This window comes from Phascolarctos cinereus, unplaced genomic scaffold (genome assembly GCF_003287225.1).
Source record: "Phascolarctos cinereus isolate Bilbo 61053 unplaced genomic scaffold, phaCin_HiC Scaffold_726;HRSCAF=1367, whole genome shotgun sequence".
In the NCBI taxonomy this organism is placed as follows: Eukaryota; Metazoa; Chordata; class Mammalia; order Diprotodontia; family Phascolarctidae; genus Phascolarctos; species Phascolarctos cinereus.
The window spans coordinates 85,820,850-85,847,959 of NW_027556098.1; the positions used below are offsets into that span (position 1 = coordinate 85,820,850).

The 27,110-nt window shown below is 37.5% G+C and overlaps 1 protein-coding gene across 1 annotated transcript in view; it reads left to right on the top strand.

Moving 5' to 3' along the window:
- The window catches only part of ST3GAL6 (ST3 beta-galactoside alpha-2,3-sialyltransferase 6), an 85,688-nt gene that overhangs the window by 42,457 nt on the left and 16,121 nt on the right, over positions 1 to 27,110 (top strand). Inside the window, 3 exon segments of the mRNA XM_020978330.2 lie at positions 4,645 to 4,700; positions 4,703 to 4,747; positions 11,381 to 11,444. Of these exon segments, the coding sequence (XP_020833989.2) occupies positions 4,645 to 4,700; positions 4,703 to 4,747; positions 11,381 to 11,444 (165 nt within the window).

Genomic DNA, 27,110 nt, shown 5'->3' on the forward strand with positions numbered 1-27,110 from the left:
TTGATACTTTTTAAAAAATTGCTTTTACTTCCCAGTGAATCCTCCCACCCACAAAGGAGAAACCTAAGCAAAACAAAGGAGTTTAGCAGTCATATGTAATAGTATATTCCAAGAGACCCATCTAAGCGAAATCAGCCTACCAGTATTCAAAGATAAAAATGGAAGGAGGACACTAAATAGAAGAAACATAGGAAAGACTGGCTAAGATTCTCATAACAAAATTTTTATATCATCAAGGAAAATGGAGCCAACACAACTGGTCTGAAACATCCCAGTCCTCAGCATGAGCCCCTATTCTGTGCCAGGCCTGTGCTGAGAAGTATGGATAGAAAAGAAGAGGAAAAGACAGTCCCTGGTCTTAAGGACCTCCCATTATAATTGAGAAGACAACATGCAAACAACTATATACAGACAAGCTATGTAAGGGATAAACTGGAAGTGATCAACAGAGAGAAGGTGCTGGAATTAAAAGGGATCAAGAAAGGCTTCCTGCAGAAGATGAGTTTTTAGCTAGGACTTAGAGGAAGCCAGGGGAGCCTGGAGGAAAAGGTGAGGAGGAAGATCATTCCAGGTATAAGGACCAGACAGTGAAAATGCCTGGACAAGAGAAAGGATGTCTTGTTTGAGATTGTATCAAAGAGCAGGTGAGGGAGGGGATGGGAGTACAAGATGTACCAAGACTGGAAAGGTAGGGGTATATAAAAATGGTACTAAAGAAAAAAATTTATGGGGAAAGCAACAGTATTAGGCCAAGTATACACAGAAGAGAGCTATGCTAGAGGTCACCAGGCACTGAAGGACACCATGGAATGATTCACAAAGTATTTGAAACCATGGAAGATACCAAAGGCAGGGAAAAAATCTTTGACTATATTAATGATGAAAAATCTATAAAGAAAATGTCCATTATTACTAAATTTACTTTCCCACATATATAAAGTTTTATGAGAACAGTCCACATATAGATTGAGGACATCTTTGATGAAGGTTTAAGTAGGAAACAGGAAATCCTTGGAATGAGAAGACGGGTTTGAATCTGGGCCCTGTCATATGTGACCTTGGGCAAACCTTCTAACTTTTCTTGTCCTCCACTTTCTCATATTTAAAATGAGGGTGTTGGATTTAGATCATTCTCCCAGTTCTTTTTTTTTAAAATGAATTTATTATTTATTTTTAACATTCTTTTTAAAAATTTGTAAATTTTGAATTATTTTCTTCCCTTCAGTCTCTCCCCCACCTACTGAGAAGACAAGCAATATGATATCTGTTTTACATGTGAAATCATGCAAAACCTATTTCCATTTTGGCCATATTACAAAAAACACAGCAAGAAAAATAAAGTGAAAAAATTAAACGCAATCTGTACTCAGACTTCATCATTACAGTATTGTTCTTACTATGTACAGTGTTCTCCTAGTTCTGTTCACTTCACTTTGCAGCAGTTCATGTAAGTCTTCCCAGTGTTTTCTGAAACCATCCTGCTCATCACTTCTTATAGCAAGATAGTATTCCATCATAATCATACACTATAAGTTCAATCATTCACCAATTGATGGACGTCCCCTCCATTTCCAATTCTTTGCTGCCACAGAAAGAGCTATAAATATTTTTGTATGTGTAAGTCCCTTTCCATTTTCTTTGATCTCTTTGGGATACAAACTTAGAAGTGGTATTGCTGAGTCAAAGGGTATGTGCAGTTTTATAGACATTTGGGCATAGTTCCAAATTGTTCTCCAGAATGAATGGATCAGTTCACAACTCTACCAACAATGCATTAGTATTCCAGTTTTCCTATATCTTCTCCTACATTTATCAGTTTCCTTTTTGTCATATTAGCCAATCTGATAGGGTGTGAGGTGGTACCTCAGAGTTGTTGTAATTTGTAGTTTTCTAATCAATAATTATTTAGAGCATTTTTTCATATGACTATAGGTAACTAATTTCTTCATCAGAAAACTGCCTGTTCATATCCTTTGACCATTTATCAATTGGGCAGTGACTTGTATTCTTATAAAACTGACTCTGTTCTTTATATACTTTAGAAATGAAGCCTTTATCAGAAACACTGGCAGTAAAAATCGTTTCCCAGTCAAAGGGCTTATTTAGTGTAGCCAGTGAAACAGAAGTGATGTTTTTCAGGAACTCCCTTGCTTACTCCATAATCCAGTGGATGTTGGCTTAGACTCCAGTTTCTCTGCCTCTCTGAAAATCAGCCTGCACTTCTGGTGATTCTCAGTTCATATATTGCTGAAGCCCAGCTTACAGGTTCTTAAGCATATCTTTATTGGTGTGTGAAGTGAGTACAGTTATTCAGTAATCTGAACATTTTTTGGCATTGCCCTTCATTAGGATTGGAACATAAACTTACCTTTTCCGATCCAATGGTCACTGCAGAGTTTTCCAAATTTGCTGGCATATTTGGTGAAGCATTATCTTAGGGTTTTGAACAGCTCAACTGAAATTCTATCACTTCCACTAGCCTTATTGTTAGCAATGCTTCCTAAAGCCCACTTGACATCATTCTCTAGGATGTATGGCTCTAGATCAGTAAACATTGGTGCTGTTAAGATCATTCTTGTATGGTTGTATAGTTCTGTATATTCTTGCCACCTTTTCTTAATCTCTTCTACTTCTGTTCAGTCCCTACTATTTTTTTCTTTTATCATGGCTGTTTTTGCATGAAACATTCCTTTGATATCTCTAATTTTCTTGAAGAGATCTCTTTTTCCATTTTATTGTTTTATTTTTTTCCATTGCCCATTTAAGAAAACCTTCTTATCTCTCCTTTCTACTTTCAGGAATTCTGCATTCACTTAGGTGTATCTTTCCACATCTCCTTTAACTTTCACTTTCCTTCTTTCATCAGCTATTTGCAAAGCCTCATCAGATAGCCATTTTGCTTTCTTGCTCTTTTTCTTTGGGATTTTTTTTTTTTGCTGCCTCCTGTACATATTGCAAACCTCTGTCCATAGTTCTTTAGACACTCAATCTTCCAGATCTAATCCCTTAAATCTATTTGTCACTTCCACTTCATATTCATAAGGGATGTTATTTAAGTCATACCTATATGGTCTGATGGGTTTCCCTACTTTTTAAAATTTAAGTCTGAATTTTGCAATAAGAAGCTCGTGATCGGAGCTGCAATCATTTCTAGTTCTTATTTTAACTGACTGTATAGAGTTTCTTCACCTTTGACTATAAAGTATATAATCAGTCTGATTTTTATATTAACCCTCTGGTGATATGCATATGTAGAGTTGCCTTTTGGGTTGTTGAAAAAGACTGTTTGCTATGACCAGAAAGTTACCTTGACAAAAGTTGGTCTCTGCCCTGCTTCATTTTGTACTCCACGGCCAAACTTGCCTGTTATTCCAATTATCTTTTGATTTCCTACTTTAGCATTCCAATCCCATTATGAGGTACTATTTTTAGAAGACGTTGTAGGTCTTCATAGAGCTGATCAATTTTGGCATCAGTTGTTGGAGCATAGTACTGTGTTACTGTGATGTCAAATGGTTTACTTAGTTCAACTCTTCATCCTCCTCTATTAAGGCTAAATGTTGTAGTTCTGCTCTAACTAGATAAAGCCAATAGTTAGTTAGAAAAATTATATCAGAGCTGTTCTGCTTTTTGCTTATTCTCCTTCTCATTCCATCTTTAATATTCTTGGTATGACATGGCTTCATATGATCTCGTATCAAATTTTCTTTGAATGATTCCCTTTCAGTCCTTCTCCTTGTTTTTCAGGCAATGTTGCTTCTAATCTGTCTCATCAGTAACATTTTGCAGTTGAGTTTTTAATCCACGTCTGTTATACTTGGCTGCCACGGTTTTTCTGTCTTGTAAGAATACAATTTCTGGGCTCTTTTAACCTCTTTATTGTGCTAGTTGCTTTATATCCACTAAACTTCCATAAAAAAATTGATAATCCATATCAATATATTTTTATTTACCCATATTTCATGGTCAATAGCTTGTTGGAATATGCCATGTTGGAGAGGCTCTAGCCATGGGCCATATGCTATAATCTTTATCCTTCCTTTTAATTTTATATTTTAACTTTTATTATAGCAGTATCATGGTCTGAATACATTCTACATGAGTCATAATTTCTTTGACTGGCTGCATATGTTATCCCTAGCACTAATCCTCTTTGATCTGATAGATATCATCTAACCTCGTAGCTTCAATGTATGTATACATACACATATGTGTATATATTTGCATACATATGCAGACATTTGTACAAAGTATATAATAAAGTTTATATACAGGTTGTCCCAAAATTCTTAATGCAGTTTAAAACTATTAGTTCTTTAATAAAAGCTTTAATTTTAATACTTTAATATCATATTAAATTTGTGATATTTTCATTATTGATAATAATTGATAGTAATAATTTTCACTGTCATATTAATTGAATATCTAAAATTAACTTTTAATATTAAAGCTTTAAAGCTATTAAGCTTTAATAGCTTAAAACTATACTAAGCCCAAGCTGCCTGACCTATAGTAAGAACTTAAGAAATGACTTGACTTGTTGACTCAAGCACAGCAAAGTAATACAATGTAGGTATTATAAGTTGACTTTATTAAGCTATTATAGTATTTAATAAAATCAAACTTTCTTTTTTACTTCCTCAGTTTTCGTGGAATATATCCTTTCATGTGTACAAGTGATTTAAAAACAATAGCCACTCTCATGGAAGTGAGAAGATTGCACTACCCTATGGGGTAAAGAAATCAAGTCAGTAATTCTCTTCTTATTCAGTTTTATTAAAGTAGAATGGTTTATGAAAACTGTATGTAAATGATACCCAATGTATAGATTATTTATCTTCTCTGTTAAGCATATTTTTATCTTCAAGGTAGCACATCGGCTACAGCGCTGGGCCCTGGAGTCAAGAAGACTCATCTTTATGAGTTCAGTCTGGCCTCAGACACTTAACTAGCTGTGTGACCCTGGGCAAGTCCTTTAACCCCATTTGCCTCAGTCTCCTCATCTGTAAAATGATCCGCAGAAGGAAGTGGCAAACCACTCCTGTGTCTTTGCCAAGAAAACCCCAAATGGGGTCACAAAGAATCGGACACAACTGAAACAATTGAACAGCAACAATTCTCTAATATTTCAGAGAAGATTTGGGCATATTTGTTCTCAGAGGTATCAGCATGGCATTTAGTGGAAAGAACATTGGATGTGAAATCAAGAAAATCTAGATTCAAATCCTAACTCCTATATTTACTGATAACATGATCAATGGCACTTCCCACCAAGCCTTAGTTTCCTCCTCTGGAGAATGGGGATAATAGTAATTACTCACAAGACTGTTGTGACAACCATGAGATGATGTGCATCAGGTGGTTGTTAAACCTTAAAGCACTAAGGAAGAATCAGTGAACAGCTGCCCCTGACCCCCACCAGCATTACTGTTATACTGCGGCTGCTCTAGGTCGACAGGAGATGCAGCTGTATGGGAAGTGTTGCCATTACTCTAGGAGGGTGGTATGAAATAAGAGACTAAAAGGCCAGGTTTAGAGTGGAAGCTTTTGTTTTTTATATCCTCGTTTGACCACTCTGTCCCTTATGACTTTAGGCAATTTATTTTTATTCAGCTACTAGGTCAGAATGGTAACCCCTGTTCAAATGATGTATAATATGAAAGTTATGACGCTTGTTAGATGATGTCAATCAAATTACTCTCCCCTCTCAGACATCAAGGTGTCTAATGCACTTCTGATGATTCAGTTTGTTGTTGTTGAGTCATTTCAATTGTGTCCAACTCTCCTTGACCCCGTTTGGGGTTTTCTCGGCAAAGATGCTAGAGTGGTTTGTTATTTCCTCGTCCAACTCATTTTACAGACCAAAAAAACCCAACCAAACAACAGAGGCAGTTGGGGTTAAGTGACTTGCCCAGGGTCACACAGCTGGTGTCTGAGATCAGATTTGAACTCAAGTCCTCCTGACTCCTAAGCCAGTACTCTGTCCACTGCAGTATCTAGCTGCTTTTGATGATTCAGTAGCTTCTGGGAAACTTCAAGAATTAATTTGGAGAGGTAGCTAGGTCACTCAGTGGATAGAGCACTGGCCCTGGAATCAGAAGGACCTGAGTTCAAATCCTGCCTCAGACCAAACACTTGGCACTTATTAGCTGTATGTCCCTGGGCAAGTTACTTAACCCAGTTGCCTAAAAAAAAAAAAAGGATTAACTTGGAACTTGCTGGACGTGTGTCCCCGAAGTTTACTATTCTATCATCTGCGGAAAAGCTGTTTACAGTATTGTAAATATGGAATACATATTTCAGCCAAGGATAGGCTGGTAAATGTTTAATAATTGTATCTCTGACAAAAAGTTTAATCTATATTATTGACATTTTCTCTGTTTTCTTAAGTCTAGACAGTCATTAAAATAAGTCAAACCCCAATTTGTATACTCACCTATTTCTAACATAAAAATACACACACTGAAGGTTTAACAATTTGCTTTCACTAATTTCAGCCAATTGTAACTACTTTGGAAATAGGATTTGATTACATACAAAGAATGTTAATTGATGTGATACTTCTCTATTTAATAAAGTAATTACAGGACCTTCTAAGGATTTTAGTTCTAGTCAGAAATGTTATTCAGACTCCTGAGAAGTCAAGTTTTTAACGTTTAATTGCTTTAAAAATACTTTGCGATTCCAAATTTTCACTGTCATAAAATCATAAAATTGTAAAAATGGGGAGATTCTTAAAGATCTGTTTGGATCCTGTCCTTTCACAAATGAAGGAAGTAGACCAGAAAAGTTAAACAGCAAGGACATTGAGGCTTTGCATTTCAAGAGTTGTGTTTCCTTGGCAATGTGGGCTCTCTGAAAGTATACACGATTCTTGAAGTTTGTGCGCCCTGTCCTCCTTCACTCTTGAGTATATTTGTGGAAGACTGCACTCCAGGGTTTGGGGGGAGGGGAGAGAAGTTGAATGTTTTGTAACTACTGTTCTTGCTATCCCACTTGAGTAAATTGAGTTTTTGCTAAGAAGAAAAAAAGAAAAGTTAAACAGCTAACCAGAGGTCATCTAGTTGATGGTAGAGCTGTGACTGGAATTTCAATTTCTGTACTTCTCCTCCTCTGTTGTTCTTACTGTAATGCTATGAATTTCCACTGGTCCACTGATTTTTAAAGTAGGAAGTATAAGATTTTTTTTCTCAGTTTAAAAAATGCGGAAGTACTTAAGGTTAAGATTACAACAGGAAAGGTGTTAGAGAAACCTAGCAAAATTCTAAAAGAAGTACCAGAAGGAATAATGATTTTAAAAAAAACCCCAGAGTGAAACAACTCTAAAGTCCTCTTCATGCTCTAAACCTAAAATCTCATGATCCTCTCCAGTCCAGAACTTTGCAAGATGACTGCCAGAAACCTGTAGACCCAAACTGGAGATGAACAAAAGGAGAATGATGCCACAGTGCCGCAGAAGTCAGCATCAGGGGGCAGTAAGAGATAGGGCAGTGCCTGGGCGGCGTAAACAGCAGGAATCTTCCTTGAGAATCCACAACTCATGCCTGGTGGGGGCCTCTCAGGGCCACAGCAAGGAACAGAGCCCACTAAAGGTTGGAGATTTTTTCCAGGAAGAAAGAGACCAAGTACAGGCTGAGGCCAAAACCTTCATTGGGATACCAAGAATCAGCAACCAAGTGAACAATGTACAGTGACTCTAATGTTATAGAGGAAAACGAGTTTAAAAGAATTAAGAGCTCTGATGAGTGCAGTGATGAGAAGCCTTATGAGGAAGAATGATTCCTCCCTCTTGGGGAGGAGGTGATGGTGTCAGTGAGACTTATATTTTTAGGCGGGAGCAATACAAACACAAATTTGTCTTGCTTAACTATACTTATTTTTTTTAGAAGTGAGGGCCTTTTTCTGAGAGCAGTAGAGTTTGGGGGGAAAGTGGGGGTAGTGATGATGCAAAACAAATAGAAAAGGAAGAAAAGAACATCAGTGAAACCATTAAAAACACAAAGAAGAGAGCAAAGGAAGTCTAGAAGAGGACAGAGAGAAGTAGGGTAGCATTGGTTCCACCATGTTAGATTCAATAAAGAAGAAACACTATTAATACTGTTAAGTAATACTGTTAATATTATACTTCGAGGTAAAAATTAAAATCATTTATAACAAACCCTGGGAATGTTTATACCTATAAGGAAAAATCAAGATGGTTACGCCTCTTTGACTCCCTCTCCTCCACTCTCCCCCCCCCAAAAAAAGTTAGTTGATTATGAGTCAGGTGTTTGGAAAACATAGAAATTGCATTTTCACAACCATTTACATTCCACATTGTGTGTATATATCTCTTAAATGTAGCATACATTTACATAAAACTAATGATTCCCAATCTAATAAGAAGATAACGTGTATAGTTATATATGTGTGTGTATGTGTCCATACTCACACAGTATAGAAGGGAGGAAACACACTTTCAAAAAAGGAAGTTCATATGTGTTTACAGTAAAACGCATCTTGTTCTTCTATTTGATTTATTTCTTTTTTAATATAATTTCATTTTTTAAAATTAACAACAACAAAATTATCTCCCTTCCTTCTTCCCTGTTCTCCTCCATGCCTCAGTTGGGAAAAAAGAAGAAAAAGAAAATTCTTGTAATATAAGCATAGACAAGTAAAACAAATTCTTGAATTGCCCATGTTCCCCCCGCCAAAAAAAATGTCTCATTCTGCTCTCTGAGTCCATATCTACTCTTTCAGGAGGTGGGTAGCATGCTTCATCATTGGCCTCCTAGAATCATGATTGGTCATTGCATTAATCAGAGTTCTCATGTCTTTCAAAGTTGTCTGTATGTAAAAAGTGAACTTATTAACTTTTCCCCTAACCAGAGGTGGGGAACCTGTGTCCTTGAGGCCACATGTGGCCTTCTGAGTCCTCAAGTGTGGCCTTTTGACTGAGTCTGAGTTGTACAGAACAAATCGTTTTATTAAGGGATTTGTTCTGTGAAGTTTGAATTCAGTCAAAGGATCACTTGAGGCCACAGGTTCCTGAACCCTGCCTAAGTCTTCCACCCTCCTAACTCCCCTATTACTATTGAAGTCAATACCATCCTTCCAGTCCCTTAGACTGCAACTTAGGTGTCATCTTCAATTCTTCACTGTCATCCCGCCATATCCACTCTGTTGCCAAAGCCTGAAGACTTCACCCTTTGCAACATGTCTGATGTGTCCCCTTCTCTCCTCTGATACTGCTTCTATCCTGGTCCAAAGCCCTCATCAACTTATGCTTGGACTATTGCGATAGCCTGCTGGTGGGTCTTTTGCCTCAATTCTCTCCCCAGCCCAGTCCATCCTTCATTCAGCCACCAAAGTGCTTTTCCTAAAGCAAAGGTTGGGCTATGTTACCCTCCCCAGTGGTTTCCTATTGCTTCCTTCCAGGATCAAAAGCAAAATCAAAGCTCTTCATAATTCCTCCTCCCTTCTGCCTTTCCAGGTACTTCTTACACCTTACTCCTCACATCTTCTTTAGTCCACTACATACTGGCCTCTTTGCTGTTCCTAGAATAAGACACCCCATCTCTCCACTCAGGGCATTTTCTCTAGCTGTCCTTCATCCTCAGAATGTTCTCCTCCACTTCTCTACCTATTGCCTTCCCTGGCTTCCTTTATGTCCAATCTAAAATCCCATCTTCCAACCCTTCTAAATTCTACTGCCTTCCCTCTGTTAATTATTTCTTATTTGCCCAGTATGCAGCTTGTCTATGCATATTTGTTTGCCTTCTCCATTAGACTGTGAGCTCTTTGAGGACAGGAGCTGTCTTTTATATCCCGAGTCTTCTTTTCTATCCCCAGTTGTTAGCACAGTGCCCAGTACATAGTAGGTGCTTAACAGATGTCCACTGACTGAATGATTGACATTGTTGTTGCCTTTGTATAAATTGTTGTCCTGGTTCTGCTCACTGTACTCTGCCTTTGGTTCATACAAGTCTTCCTGAGTTTCTCTGAATCCATTCCTTTCATTATTTCTTACATCACAATAGTATCCATTATATCCATATACTGATTTTGTTTAACCATTCTTCAATTGATGATCACTCCCTTAGTTTCCAGTAGTTTGCCACTACAAAAATAGCTGTTCTAAATATTTTTGTACACATGAGTACTTTTTCCTTAGAATTCTTTAGTGTGTAGGTCTGGTAATTATATTGCTAAATCAAAGAGTACGCAGTTTAGTACCAAATCCTTTCCATAATGGCTGTACCAATTCACAGCTCCACCAACAGTGCATTAATGTGCTTGTTTTCCCATGCCCGCTTCAGCATTTGGCATTTTTCCATACTTGTCAACTTTGTGACCAATCTGATGGGAGTGGGTTGGAATGTCAGAGTTGCTTTGATTTGCAATTTTCTAATTATTAGTGATTTGGAACGTTTAAAAGAAATATAACTATTGTTATCTTGGATTTCATCCTGAGAAGACTGCCTGTTCGTCAAAAATATCAAGGGAATCAGTGGAAAACAAATGTGAAGAAAGGTAGCTTAGCAGTACCTGATTTCAAACTATATTACAAAGCAGTAAAAAGAATCTGGTGTTAAGAAATAGAGTGGTGGATCAATGGAATAGATTAGGTATACAATACACAGCAATAAATGACCATAGTAATCTAGTGTTTGATAAACCCAGAGATCCAAGCCTTTGGGGCAAGAACTTGCCATTTGAGAAAGATAGCTGGAAAAAGTGGAAAGCGGTTCGGTAAATAAACTAGGCATGGGCCAACATCTTAAACCATATACAAAGATAAGGTCAAAATGGGTACGTGATTTAGACATAAAGGGTAATATCATAAGCAGATTAGGGGAGCATGGAAAAATTTACCCATCAAATCAGTGGATAAGAGAAGAGTTTATGACCAAAGATCATAGGAAGTAAAATGGATACAAAAAAGGCAGTAAGACTTTAAGGCCTGTTCTTTTCAGAGTTTAATTTTATTATATTATATTACAATGAGACATAGATGGCTATCTTTTAACATCAATAGAAAGTTTGTCAGTATACCTAGAGGTAGTCACTGCAACTCCATGAATATTGATTGTTATTTTTGGACAGGAACTGTATCAGAATAACTAGATTGTTATCAGACTTTGTCACTTGTGTTTTTGCTCAAGATAAAAATCAGAAAGCATGAATTTATTGGATATTACAAATGTTGTGGTTAACGTGGAGCATTTGTGAGATTGATTCTGACTGAACTGGATCACTGCCTTCTCACTGTAGAATAAACCATATGTAAGCTACACTAGGTGAAAATGCTAGGGAGAAAGTATCTTGATGAACAAACAATAACAGTATTTAAATTTGTAACCTATTCACTCTTGCCCCATTTTTTTCTTTTTTAAAGTGCATCATTTCCACCTTGCTCTCTCAAAACTTCAGAGTTGTGACCTGTTCCCTGAGTCTGACAAGTGAGTCCATTACCTGTTGTGTCTGTCTGATTGATTTAGCTAAGATATAACATGACATTTTAATTGTACTTATGGATATCGGATAGCACTCATGTCTACAATAAGTTAATTTAGAAGTTTTCGATAAGTTTGGATTTGACGAGTTATGACACAAAACCTTAGTGCAATTTTAAGATTTTAAGAGTTTTAAACTGCACGAAGACTTTCGGGATATCCTATAGATATGTACTGTAACTAGGTATGTAAGTGATATCATAGAGAGAGCACTAGACTTAGAGTAAGGAAGACCTGAGTTGGAATCCTGCCTCAAATAGTTATTAAGGGTATGATCCTGAGGTAAGTTGCTTAACCTGTCTCACACTCAGTTTTCTCTGTAAAATAAGGCTAATAATATGACACCTACCTCCCAGGGTTGTTGTGAGCTTCAAATGAGATAAAACATGTAAAACATTACCTGGTAACTGCTTAGTAGTAGTAGTAGTGGTGGTGGTGGTGGTGGTGGTGGTGGTGGTGGTGTGGTGGTGGTGGTGGTAGTAGCAGCAGCAGCAGTAGTGGTAGTAGTGATAATAGTAGTAGTAGTAGTAGTAGTAGTAGTGGTAGTAGTAATAATAGTGGTAGTAGTAGTGGTAACAGTGGTAGTAGTAGTTGTTGTTGTTGTTTTAGTTGTAGCAATAGTAGTGGTCGTGGTAGTACTAGTACCACGACCACTGCATACTGAACACATTTTTTATTTCGCCAGCAGAGGAACTGCTTTTCTTACAATATCTACTTTGCCTACTCCTGGCCCTATCAAATACATAGGACAAAGGATGAATGGGAAAATCTGTTTACATATAGTATAATACACACTCAGGTGCGCGCACACTCACACATGTATGTATGTATGTATGTATGTATGTCTATCCCGCCCTCACCCCCTCCCATGCTTAGGTCCATGCTACTTTTGATAACTTCTGGGATACCTGTGCCATTGGGCCTAAGATTTTGTCCCAGGCTGACTAAGGATAAACCACTTGAAGCAGAGGTATCCTGACAGTGATTCCCTTTAAAATTGTTTTTCTTCAACTGCAGGGTTTCACCAGCAGCTTGTCTAGACTGCTAAACGGCACTCAAAGTTGATGTTCTCACTTCTGGCACTAGGGAGAAGGCTTAGAGAATATTTTCTTAGGTATTGTTGAGAGTGTCTCCCCAGTCTCTTTCACAAAAGTTCCTGATTTGAAGGAATGCAAGAAAACATTTTTTTCTCCCCAAAAATGGTAAATTGTTTTTCCTAAAGATTTGAATACAGCTTTCATAAAATTTAATAATCATTGGGGCAGCTAGGTGATAGAGTGGATAGAGCACTGGCCCTTGAAGTCAGGAGGACCTGAGTTCAAGTCCTGGCCTCAGACCAAACACTTGACACTTACTAGCTGTGTGACCCTGGGCAAGTCACTTAACCCCAAATTGCCTTAAAAAAAATTAATACTCATTGATCTACTGTTGTTTTACATGAATTTTTTCCATTATTTTTCTTCCTCTAGTGTTATATCTTTAGTTTTGTAACTTTTACTATAACTAAATGCTCAGTTCTATAATCATATGCACTGTAACATATTCAACAAACAAGTTACACATAGTATTTGCTTGCTTTTAATATAGTTTCAAGAACTGATACTCTATAGAAGGGTATTATTGTAAACCATTTTGAAGCATTACATAAATTGAATTAAATCAGGACTTCCTTTTAAATATGAATTAAGTAATTTTTAGACTGTTGTTTCTGGAGTATTTCCACCATGAGAACAGGGTTGCTGTGTACTGGATGAAGCAAGATACTTTTTTAAGCTGTTCACTCCAGAAGCAAGTGAGAAAAGAGGAAGTACTATGTATAACCTGGCCCGAGGGTTTGATTGTCAGTGTATTTTTTACCCAGGTATTTTAAGAAAGGCATTTGTTTCTGTTCTGCTTTTGGTTGCCTCAGTCTTCTCTGACAAAATGGTGTTAGCATACCCTTTTTGTTCTAATTAGTTCTTTCACCGTCACATTTATTTACAAACTAATTTGAGGTTCAATCATTCATATTTTGGTAATATATCAAATTATTTGCTATCTTTGGAATACAAAAATAATGGTATCCATTCACCAGTAATAGTAAATGTACATTTTTTTAAATTGTAGGCATGGATTTGGTTCACTTTATCCATACTTTCTCTTTCTTGCATCCAGGGGCACATTCCTCTGAGATAACTGATTGGGCTTGGGGGAGGGATCATGACTTTGGAACAGAAGGAAGCTTACTGCCCCAATTTAGCTGCTACAGAAAATATGCCCCCCCCAAACCTGAAACAAATGAGTTTGTCAAAAAAAAACCCCTCCATATCATAGGTGTGAGCCCTGGCAGGGACCTTAAAGGTTACCAATCCATTTTTTCAATGAGAAAACTGAACTTGCTTAAAATCATAGACCTAGCAGTGAAGTCACCATTGGAGTCTTATCAAACCCACTTATTCTTGTTATTTCCATTATATTACAGCTGTCTCCCTTTCACATTTGAACATTTATTTGACATCAAGAAAGTAATCTTGATGATCTAGAAGATGTTAAATTTGACATCAATACCCAAGGAGCTAATGATGAGGGAATTTTAAAGTTGCAAATTCTTTTGCAAATATCGCTTAGGAGTTTTCCCAACTGATTCATTCAGAGGAGTATGAAGTAGCTAGAAAGATGTTGAAAATTCTTCTTATTGACAACATGATTTTTAAAAATTTCTCTTGCTAACCTCAAATGATGTTCAATCCATAGTTGTTACCATTGTTGTTTGTTGTAATTCTTAATGTATTTTCTCTTTATCTCTGTTTTCAGTGTTTCCTTTACAAACTTTAGGTCTTTCACTAGAAATGTGTGATAGGCATTTGAAGATAGGGAAGGTGGTAGAGAATGACAAATTCACATATGGCTCTTTTCTTTGGTTGGGCTACTCAGATATTTACAATTCAAATATGTGGTCTTTTGGAGAAACTCGCAGTGTCCAATTGCCAGCATAAGAGGCCCCAGCACGCAAAGCCAGTGACCAAGACCTAGGCTCCCAACAAAAGAAGCTTGGGTCAGTGCCCTCTGTTCCCCAGCAGGAGAGCTCAATCTCTTTAAAGGCCAGGGAATAAAGAAACAGCATGAGTAAAAAGAAACGTATATAGATTCATATTATGAGAAGAGTGAAGATCAAGACAGAAATTCTGAAGAGGACAACATTGTCAACAAACCCACATCTGCAACAACAAAAGGGAATATGAACTGGTCTGAAGCCCAAAAAGCCTTCTTAGAAGAGCTCAAGAAGGATTTCAATAGTCAAATGAGAGAGGTAGAAGAGTCCTTCAAAAATACAATTTGCCAATTGGAAAAAAAATACACTGAAGAAAACAAGTCCCTAAAAAACACAATTGGCCAAGTGAAGAAGGAAGGACAAAAACTAACAGAAGAGTACACTGAAGAAACAAGTCCCTAAAAAACACAATTGGCCAGTTGAAGAAGGAAGTACAAAAACTAACAGAAGAAAACAATCTGTTAAAAACTAGAATTGGACAAATGGAAACTAATGTCTCTATGAGACAGCAAGAATCAGTCAAACAGAAACAAAAAAATGAAAAAATAGATGAAAATGTAAAATACCTCATCAGTAAAACAACCGACCTGGAAAATCGACTCAGGAGAGACAATTTAAAAATTATTGGACTACCTGAAAATCATGATGAAAAAAAGAGCCTGGACAGTATCTTTCAGGAAATCATAAAGGAAAACTGCCCAGAAGTCCTAGAACCAGAAGGGAAAATAACCATAGAAAGAATCCACCGATCACCACCTGAAAGAGATCCCAAATTGACAACACCAAGGAATATAATAGCAAAATTCCAAAATTACCAGATGAAAGAGAAGGTGCTGCAAGCAGCCAGAAAGAAACAATTTAAATATCATGGAACCACAGTCAGGATTACACAGGACCTTGCAGCTTCTACATTAAAAGACGCAGGGCATGGAACATGATATTCCTAAGGCAAAGGAGCTTGGAATGCAGCCAAGGATCAATTACCCAGCAAAAATGAGCATCATTTTTCAAGGGAGGAGGTGGATATTCATCAACATAGGAGACTTCCAAACTTTCCTGATAAAAAGACCAGAGCTCAACAAAAAATTTGATCTTCAAGTACAGGACTCAAGAAGGACTTAAAAAGGTAAATGGGACAGAAGGATACAATATGTTGTTAATAAGGGGGGGCTGTTTAAACCCCTACAAGGGAATATGAGACTTGCAACCCTTGAGAACTGTATTGTTATTACACCTTGTTAAAGGAGTATACATAAAGAGGGTGGATATTAGTTGACTTTGATGTAATGATAAAAAAAAAATCTAATCAAGTGGGTTAAATGGATCCAAATAAGTGGATCAATCTGATCTTAGAAAATGTACTGAGAAAGGAGGAGGCAGACAAGGGTAAATTACATTACAGGAAAAGACACAAAATCCTATTACAGCAGAGGGAAAGAAGGGGGGAGCATTGTTTGAACCTTACTCTCATCAGATTTGGCTCAAGAAGGGCATAATATAATCAGTTAGGTATAGAAATCTAACTTGCCCTATAGGCAGTAGGAGGGGAAAAGGGGAAAGAAAAGGGAGGGGGAAAGAAGGGAGGGAAGAAGCAGTAAGACTAAAGGGGAAGAAAAGGGAAAGGGATAATAAAAGGGGAAGGGACTGAAGGAGGCAGTGGTCAAAAGCAAAACACTAGTGAAGAAAGGAAAAAGGAGAAAGAAAAGCATAAATGGGGGGAAAGGATGGAGAAAAAGACACAGATAGTAATCATAACTGTGAATGTGAATGGGATGAACTCTCCCATAAAACGGAAACGGATTGCAGAATGGATTAAAAACCATAATCCTACAATATGTTGTTTACAGGAAACACATTTGAAAAAGAGTGACACATACAGGGTAAAGGTAAAAGGCTGGAGCAGAATATATTATGCTCAGCTGAAGTAAAAAAAGCAGCGGTAGCAATCCTGATCTCAGACAAATCAAAATCAAAAACAGATCTAATCAGAAGAGATAAGGAAGGAAACTACATCCTGCTAAAAGGCAACATAGATAATGAAGTAATATCATTACTAAACATATATGCACCAAATGGTATAGCATCCAAATTCTTACAGGAGAAGTTCAGGGAGTTACAGGAAGAAATAGACAGCAAAACTATACTAGTGGGGGACCTGAAACTCCCCCTCTGCACTAGATAAGTCTAACCACAAAATAAACAAGAAAGAAGTTAAGGAGGTGAATAGAACATTAGAAAAGTTAGGTATGATAGACCTCTGGAGAAAACTGAATGGGGATAGAAAGGAATATACTTTTTTCTCAGTACATGGCACATACACAAAAATTGACCATGTACTAGGGCATAAAAACCTCACAATCCAATGCAGAAAGGCAGAAATATTAAATGCATCCTTTTCAGATCATGATGCAATAAAAATTATATGTAATAAAGGGCCATGGAAAGATAGACTAAAAAATAATTGGAAACTAAATAATCTAATCCTAAAAAATGATTGGGTCAAACAACAAATCATAGAAACAATCAATAATTTCATTCAAGAGAATGACAATAATGAGACAACATACCAAAACCTATGGGATGCAGCAAAAGCAGTTCTTAGGGGAAGTTTTATATCTCTAAATGCTTACATAAATAAAATAGAAAAAGAGGAGATTAATGAATTGGGCATACAACTAAAAAAACTAGAAAAAGAACAAATTAAAAATCCTCAACTAAACACCAAATTAGAAATATTGAAAACCAAAGGAAAAATTAATAAAATTGAAATTAAGAAAACTATTGAACTAATAAATAAAACTAAGAGCTGGTTTTATGAAAAAACCAATAAAATAGATAAGCCTTTGGTTAATTTAATTAAAAAAAAGAAAGAAGAAAACCAAATTACTAGTATCAAGAATGAAAAGGGAAGCTACCACCAAGGAAGAGGAAATTAAAACAATTAATTATTTGCCCAACTAACAAATTTGACAATCTTAGTGAAATGGATACATATTTACAAAAATATAAATTGCCCAGATTAACGAAGAGGAAGTAAAATACTTAAATAACCCCATCTCAGAAAAAGAAATTGAACAAGCCATTGATGAACTCCCTAGGAAAAAATCTCCAGGGCCAGATGGATTTACATGCGAATTCTATCAAACATTTAAAGAACAATTAATTCCAATACTATATAGACTATTTGGGAAAATAGGTGAAGAAGGAGTCTTACCAAATTCTTTTTATGATACAAATATGGTGTTGATACCTAAACCAGGAAGAGTCAAAATAGAGAAAGAAAATTATAGACCAATTTCTCTAATGAATATAGATGCAAAAATTTTAAACAAAATACTAGCAAGTAGATTGCAGCAACTTATCACAAGAATAATACACTATGACCAGGTAGGATTTATACCAGGAATGCAGGGTTGGTTCAATATTAGGAAAACTATCAGCATCATTGAGCATATCAACACAAAACCAACAGAAACCACATGATCATCTCAATAGATGCAGAAAAAGCTTTTGATAAAATACAACACCCATTCCTATTAAAAACACTAGAAAGCATAGGTATAAATGGAGTCTTCCTTAAAATAATAAATAGCATTATCTAAAACCTTCAGCAAGCATTATATGTAATGGGGACAGGCTAGAAGCATTTCCAATAAGATGGGGTGAAACAAGGATGTCCATTATCACCACTGTTATTCAATATTGTACTGGAAACTTAGCTTTAGCAATAAGAGAAGAAAAAGAAATTGAAGGCATTAGAATAGGCAAAGAAGAAACAAAGCTATCACTCTTTGCAGATGACATGATGATATACTTAGAGAATCCTAGAGAATCAAGTAAAAAACTACTTGAAATAATAAACAACTTTAGCAAAGTTGCAGGCTATAAAATAAACCCACATAAATCATCAGCATTTCTATATATTACCAACAAAGCCCAACAGCAAGAGATAGAAAGAGAAATCCCATTTAAACTTACTGTAGACATTATAAAATATTTAGGAGTCTACCTCCAAAACAAACCCAGGAACTCTATGAACACAATTACAAAACACTTTTCACACAAATAAAATCAGATCTAAATAATTGGAAAAACATCAGTTGCTCATGGGTAGGCCGAGCTAATATAATAAAAATGACAATCCTACCTAAGCTAATTTACTTATTCAGTGCCATACCAATCAAACTACCAAAAATTATTTTATAGATAGCAAGATTCATTTGGAAAAACAAAAGGTCCAGAATATCAAAGGAACTAATGAAAAGAAATGCAGGGGAAGGTGGCCTAGCAATTCCAGATCTTAAATTGTATTATAAAGCAGCAATCATCAAAACTGCTTGGTACTGGCTAAGAAATAGGGAGGTGGATCAGTGGAATAGGTTAAATATGCAAGACACAGTAGTCAATGACTATAGTAATCTATTATTTGATAAACCCAAAGACCCCAGCTTCTGGGATAAGAACCCACTCTTTGAAAAAAACTGCTGGGAAAACTGGAAAAGAGTATGGCAGAAACTAGGCATAGACCCAAATCTCACACCATATACCAAAATAAAGTCAAAATGGGTTCATGACTTAGATATAAAGGCTAATACTGTAAGTAAACGGGGAGAACAAGGAATAGTTTACCTATCAGATCTATGGAGAACAGAAGAATTCATGACCAAACAGGAGATAGAGAACATTATGAAAAGCAAAATGGATAATTTTGATTACATTAAATTGAAAAGTTTTTGCACAAACAAAGCCAATGCAACTAAGATTAGAAGGAAGGTAGAAAATTGGGAAAGAATTTTTACAACCAGTCTCTCTGATAAAGGCCTCATTTCTAAAATATATAGAGAATTAAGACAAATTTATAAGAACACAAGCCATTCCCCAATTGATAAATGGTCAAAGGATATGAACAGACAGTTCTCAGATGAAGAAATTAAAGCCATCTATAGTCATATGAAAAAATGCTCTAAATCATTATTGATTAGAGAAATGCAAATCAAAACAACTCTGAGGTACCACATCACACCTATCAGATTGGCCAACATGACAAAACAGGAAAATGATAAATGTTGGAGAGATGTGGGAAAATTGGAACACTAATACATTGTTGGTGGAGTTGTGAAATGATCCAACCATTTTGGAGAACAATTTGGAACTATGCCCAAAGGGCTACAAAAATGTGCATACCCTTTGATCCAGCAATAGCACTTCTAGGGCTATATCCCAAAGAGATCAAACAAATGGGAAAAGGACCCACATGTACAAAAATATTCATAGCAGCTCTTTTTGTGGTGGCAAAGAATTGGAAATTGAGAGGATGCCCATCAATTGGGGAATGGCTGAGCAAGTTGTGGTATATGAATGTAATGGAATACTATTGTGCTATAAGAAATGATGAACATGCTGACTTCAGAAAAACCTGGAAAGAATTACATGATCTGATGCTGAGTGAAGTGAGCAGAACCAAGAGGACTTTGTACACAATAACAGCCACGTTATGCAATGAGTAAGATTGTTAAACTGAACCCTTCTCAGCATTACAAGGATCTAAGACATCTCCAGAGGCCTCGGGATGGAAAATGCTGTCCACATCCAAAGAAAGAACTGTGGAAGTTGAATCACTATCAGTTATTTTTACCTTCTGTTGAGTTTTGTTTCATCTTTCTGATGGTTCCTTCTATTGGTTTTAATTTTTACTTACAACTTCACTAATGTGAAAATATGTTTAATGGGTATATAAATGTAAAGCCTATGTCAGATTGTGCGCCGTCTTGGGGAGGGTGGGGGGGAGGAAAGGGGAGAAAAATTTTCAACTCAAAAGCATATGGAAGTGATTGTTGATAAATCAAAATAAATTAATAAAATTAAACATAAAATAAAATAAAAGAAGAAGAGACAACTCAGGGGTTGGCAACTTGTGGCCTTGAGGCCAATATATACCTCTAGGTCTTCATGTGGCCCTTTGATTGAATCCAGACTTCACAGAACTTCCCTAGATTTAGTCAAAGGGCCACACTTGAGGACCTAGAGGACCACATGTGGCCTTGAGGCCACAGGTTCCCCACCCTTGAGATAACTCATGTTGAATACCATTCGTTGGTTCAAAAAATATTGATTAAAAACTAGCACACATAATGTTCCATATCATGTACTGGAGATGGGGATATAAAATATAGCCCCTACCCTCAAGGGGCTTATCTGGCATCCTAACCAGATGGCTATGCCACAGATCTAATGTGGAAGTCAAAACCATAGAGAAAGGCTTGTTACAAAAAGGCAAAAAAAACCCAAACCTCTTAGTGATAGGCTAATGTAATGAGATGTTCCTCTGTGGTTAAAAAAAAAAAAGTAAAATGTGAATCATTCCATTGACACAAGAACAAAAAATTGACTTTCATTGGGGTCTAGTTTTTGTAGCAGCAGACTTGTACAGGAGATGTTCACAGCCCATTACAGTCATTCAAAGCACTATGGTATCGATAGGGTTCCTGGATACTAGGTGGTTTTTTTAGCTAGTTGAAAGGAGTGTAGAAGAAAGGCAAATTCTTACTCTGGTAGTGCAGAAGTCTTGTTGGGGATCTTTTGACTGAGACTGGAAATTTTTCAAGTGGGCTTTTGAAGAAACGTTTGAAGATTTTTTTCTGTGATTTTTGTTTTGCAGGAGGTTAAAACTTCAGGGGACAATAGGCAGGGATCACTTCAGGAGGAGGGAATGGAGAGTCTGGGTTGCAAGGAAAGACCCCCTCTTTGTGACTGATGCTTCTGGGTCGAGTAGATAAGATGCGTCTCCAGCACTCAGTCCCTGTACCTTGCTGGTAAGAGTATACCAGAGGTGTGAAAGAACATGCAAGAACTTCAGTAAAGGATGAGGACACAGAATATTAGCCTCTCAGGTTAGCTGCCCATCTTTCTGGTTATTTATTTTAAAGGATTTAATATTTTATTTTTACCGTTAATGTCATTGAAGCAATGAAAAATGTATTCCCCTGTCCTTTAGACTTCAGTTCATCTTTCAAGTGAAAAATCTCAACTAATGAGTTTATTGTAGGGAATTTCTCTTTTTAAAGGAGAACATTAAGTTTCCACAAGAACCTTGCTTTATTTATATTCAATAAACATTTATGTAGGGCCTCCTGTGTGCAGGGCAGTGGGGATACAGATGACAATACTTTCAGCTGTGAGATGGGAATCAGGGAAGGTGGCATTGAGAATGTGGTGCCTCTCAGTAGACCTTGACAAAAGAGGAACATTTTAGCAAGCAGAAATGAGGATAGGAGTGTGTTCCAGCAGAGAACCAGGACAAAATGCATGGAGTTGGGAGGGGATAGCCAGTGGTTTTGTTCGACTGAAACCAGGGCAGGAAGAGAAATTATGTGAAGTGAATTTGAAAAAATAGGTTGGGACTGTATTACATAAGGTCTTAATCTCCAGGCTAATGAGGTTGTATTTTATTTTATAGGTGATATGGAAGCACTGAAAGTTTTTTTTTTAATAAAAAAAAGTTTGTGCATTAGGGAGACTATTTTGGTAGCTTTGTAAAAGAAGAATTGGGAAGGGGAGTGACTGTAAGTTAAGGAGACCAGTTAGGAAACTATTCTGATTGTCTGAGCAAGCGGTGATGAGAGCACAAATTAGGGGGATGGTAGTGAGTGGAAAGAGTGAGTGGAAAGAAGAGGATGGACACAAGAGTGATACTGCAGGCAGCTACTTGGTTCAGTGGATAGAACACCAGGCTTGGAATCAGGAAGACCTGAGTTTAAATCCAGCCTCAGACATTTATTAGCTGTGTGACCCTGGACAAGTCACTTAAGCTTCTTTTGCCTCAGTTTCCTTATCTGTCAAATATGGATAAAAATAACACTTTACCACTCAGGGTTGTTGTGAAGACCAAATGAGATAATAATTGTAAGACACAGCATAGTGCCTGGCACATAGTAAGCACTATAGAAATGTTAGCTGCTGTTGTTGTGGAAGAGGTTGAATCAATAGGACGAGGCAATAAATTGGAAGTGACAGGTAAAGGAAGAGAGTAGAGTGAAAGATGATTGAGGTTTTAAGTCTGGTTGTAGTGATACAGTTTACAGAAGTAGGATTTTAAAATAATGATGGCTGATAATACCTATGGCTGGTGATACTAGTTATATACACAGTTACAGGTCATACATGATGTAAAGACCAGACCTTCTAAAAGGAGAACCTGGACTATAAACAAAGTTTTTTTTATGTCTTTTTCTTTAGGAGTGGGGGTTGGGGGTGGGGAGGCAATCAGGGTTAAGTGACCTGCCCAGTTACTTGCTAGTAAGTGGCTTGAGGTGAGATTTGAACTCAGGTCCTCTATCCACTGTGCCACTTAGCTGCCCTGTTTTGTTTTTTAAATAAAACCCGATCTTACTGAGATTGTGTTTCAGGGAGCCCGGGATATTTGCATAGGTCTTTGTAATCACCTGTAACATAGCTCTCATGTACATGATGCTCAGCTGAACCCTGAATATAGAGAAAGAGCAGACCAGCATTTTAAGTTTTAGTGATAATCATTACAGTTTTCTTTGTTTATGATATTACAGAAAAACTATTTTGCTCAGTTTCTGTCTCCTTCCCCATCCATCCCTCCTCACCTAGTACTCTAAATATATTGCTATAGAATATTTAGAATCATACTGCCAGTTGGAATTTTTAAGCATGGTAGGCAGTTCTGAAAGGGAGGGAGAGACTGACAAAAGAAAATAAGTTCATTGGATGGAGGCTGATAGTGTTAGAGGATGGACAGTGGGACCAGAGGCATAAGATTCCTGTGGGGCCAGTCTCCAGAACTGACTCTAATTTCTAATGTAGGGATCAGCAAGTGCCTTTGAATTAAAAAAGAGGACAGCTCAAGTCCAACTCCCTCAGACTTTCATTCTGAGAGTGGAAAGGGTAGATTTTACAAGGTGAAGATGATCTGGAAATTTCTTGTTTGCAAGTAGAGGTGAATCTGAGCATGGGAACACAAATATCCAGATAGACCTATACAGAATCAGATTGCTAGAACTGGAAGAAAGCTTAGTGATCTTGTTATCAGCCCCACCCCCACCCCTATTCTACAGAGAGGAAATGTGTCCATTAATAATTTCCAAACTCTTTGTAGCTGCAGTGAAAGGACTGAGGATTGCAACATTTTTACAACATACAAGCTGCCTGAAATTGAGAGGTTTCTCAACTTGGTGGGATCAGCAAAAAACCAGGTGTTTCTGTCCCTATCCAGTACTCTCTACTGCTCTTCATATTGTGTGGCAATCAGGCATAAATGGTATAGTAGGGCCCAAAGGCACACTTTAACTATTTTACACTTTTACCTAAGGCCTGACGTTCTCATTGCCTGGCTCTTCAGATCCTATGGGACAAACTCCCAGAGTTAATGGGACTTATTCAGAGTAGGGCTATTGCCAGTGATGACGTGACCAGGACTGGGTCTTGGCTACGTCTGGGTCAGTATGCCTAGGTCATCCATTGAATCAGTATCTAGCTGTTAGGAGAAGAGGATGAGAGGTAGGCCTGCCATGAATGCCCAAAAATTGCAGGCTTCAGATTAGGGGCAGTATTTCTAAAGTCAGCTTTGTGGAATGGAGGGTGGAAAGGGAGAAATAGAAAGCTGCTCCTAGTCTCCTGTGAAGATCCTTAACCTAAAGGAAACCAAGTAGCTGGACCTCCCTGTTTTTTAGGCAGGGTTGCTCAGACCTTGGGTTTTTGCTGGCTAAGAGGTGTGTACCTGTTCCTGGGTGATGGGAGCCAAAGCGAAATGGATGCTAGAGTCCCTTTGGTTTATGATACTGAAGACCTCTTTGATATGAAATATTAGACTGGAATAAGACACTCCCCTCTCCCTGTCCTTTTGCCACATTGGCTTTGTTTATTAGCAGAATAGAGGACGTTACTTTAAGTGCTGAGATTTATTAAGTCAAAGGAAAGGTATCCTACCAAAAAGACCTCCCTTACATTGTCTAAAATTCTCACAATCAGAGATGCAGTCAGACTAGCAAACACCACTGGATCATTAAAGGGTTCAGGGAGAGGGATGCAGCTGTCTGTCAGTCATACATAGTATGGATGCTTTCCTTCTAACACTGAGGGATTGGGAGTTTTAATGTGGTGGGGGTGCAGGAGAAGAGCATCATTTTAGAGCATGAACCACTCTGGGAGATGGTAGGAGATTGAAACTTCAGGCTGTTGATAATGAGGGCATTGGTCACCTGGAGAGGTGGAGGTACATGGGAGGGAGGTTAAGAAAGCATCTTCTTAAGAATTTTTCCTACAGAAAGCCATGATCCCCTTCTCCTGGGGGCCACATGGGAAGAATACGCTGTCAGTGTAACCCATGGCATGTACTTGGCTCCCCATCATCCTGCCCTTCCAGGAAGAATGAGGCAAGGGGGTAGAAGCAGTTAGCCAGTTTGTACATTCCTACTTCTTAGCTGTTCTCCTGGACATACACACACACACACACACACACACACACACACACACACACACACACACACACACACACACACTCTCTCTCTCTCTCTCTCTCTCTCTCTCTCTCTCTCTCTTTCTCTTTCTCTCTCTCTCTCTCCCTCTTCCCTCCCTTCTCCCCTCATCCTCTTCTTCTTCTTTTCTGTACTCTCCTCTCTCTCTTTCTCCCCCTACTCCAAAGATTAATTATGCTAACAAACATAAAGGTTGTTCCTAGAGAGAAACAAGATAGAGAGCAGAGTAAGCATTGACCTAATCTTCTACGTCTTGTGTTTAATATTCATAAGATCAGAGTTTGATTTCCTTCAGGGTTTTGAATGTTTTAATTGTTTGACAGTTGTTGAGTCTTAATGATGTAGAGTTTTATGATGCTTGCCAGTGTGGGCTTCTTAGAATAGGAACTGAGACTAGGTTTATATGTAACACATACACACACACACACACAGTAGAAGCATGGCATAGCAGATAGAGAGCCTCACAGCCAGAAGGACCTGGTTTTGGCTGCTTTTCACACATACTAGTTATTTGACCCTCTGTGCCCTCGGCAGTTCTGTAAGGCTGTGAGTTGCAGAGGAGATATCAGCCTGTACTAGCAGAGGGAGTTTCTTCACTTGGGAGTTCCTTATACCAATGAAATCACAAGTTTGGTCCCTATGCCTACAATAAAGGCAGTCACTCTAAGATGAAAGCATTAATCTTTCCTAGGCTTTTTTTTTTAGGAAATTGTAAGTTTTGCTGTGATGTTATTGCTATTTGAGATTTGGGGGTATGTCCTAAAAGGACTTTAGGCAGAGTCATTCTACTAATGGACATCTCCTCTGTAGCTCCTCTGTAGTGTAATAGTAATAATAGTTAATATTTACATAGTGTTTTAAGATTTGCAAAGCATTTGACATATATTATCTCATAATAACCCTATGAGGTAAGTGGTATTATCATTTCCATTTTATATGCTTATTTAATTAATCTCTAGAACAAATACTATTCCTTCCCCTAACAAGTAGCAAAGGCAGGGATTCAGATTCAAGTCTTGCACCTGAAAGTCTGGTGTCCTTTCCACTATGTTATTCAGCAGGGGAAACTTAGGGAAGGTACATTTGAATGGATGGCAAATACCAGCTGAATATGTGTGTAAAGTATAAACAGTTTTGAAGCCAAACTTTTTTTAATATCTGAGAGGTTAATAATATAAGGATCCAGGATATTCAGCAAGTTTCTTTTTCTCCTCTCAAACTTTTTAAGTCATGCCTGACTTTTTGTGACCCCATTTGGCTTTTTCTTGGCAAAGATACTGGAGTAGTTTGCCATTTCCTTCTCCAGCTCATTTTGCAGATGAGGAAACTGAGGCAAACAGGGTTAAAGGCTTGCCCAGGGCCACACAGCTAGTAAGTGTCTGAGGCTCGATTTGAACTCATGAAGATGCATTCAGCACTCTGTCTATTGCATCACCCAGCTGCTCCCAGCTCTCTGCCTTGTTTTATAATCTCCCTCATAGCTTGGTATAGGTTCTCAGTACTGGTGTTTCACAATCCTCTATACCCCCCCTCCTCTGACCTAAAAAGATTTTATAATTGTGATACATAAACTAATGCAGGATAAACTTAAGTTATAGCTGGACCTTAACATTCACCCTTAAGTCATTGTCAAAGAGTTTATTTATATCTGCTGCCCTTTTCCTGTTAAAATAAAACTGACAGTTTCTTTTGACTTTGTAGCATCTGCAAATTAAGCCATATTTAGAACCTGTGGTCTTGATTTTAAAGGTCATTTGAAATATTTATTATTATATTTGTGATATACATATATGAGTGTATATGTATGTGTATACATACAGATACACACATGCACATACATAGACATATATTACTTCTCCAAGCCTTTTGGGCAATGGGAGTGGGAACATAAAGTCTCTGAATCTAACTTTGCAAAAGAAAATTCTCTCTGTGGACTGTTTTCACCATCAGAAGTACATGTTAATATTCAAAACCTTAATAATGTCCTATTTCAAGAAAAAATAGCATAGTTCAATGGAATGAGTGATGAATCTAGAGTCAAAGGACCTTGTATGAATGTTCTCTCTGTCTCTCATCCTTCCT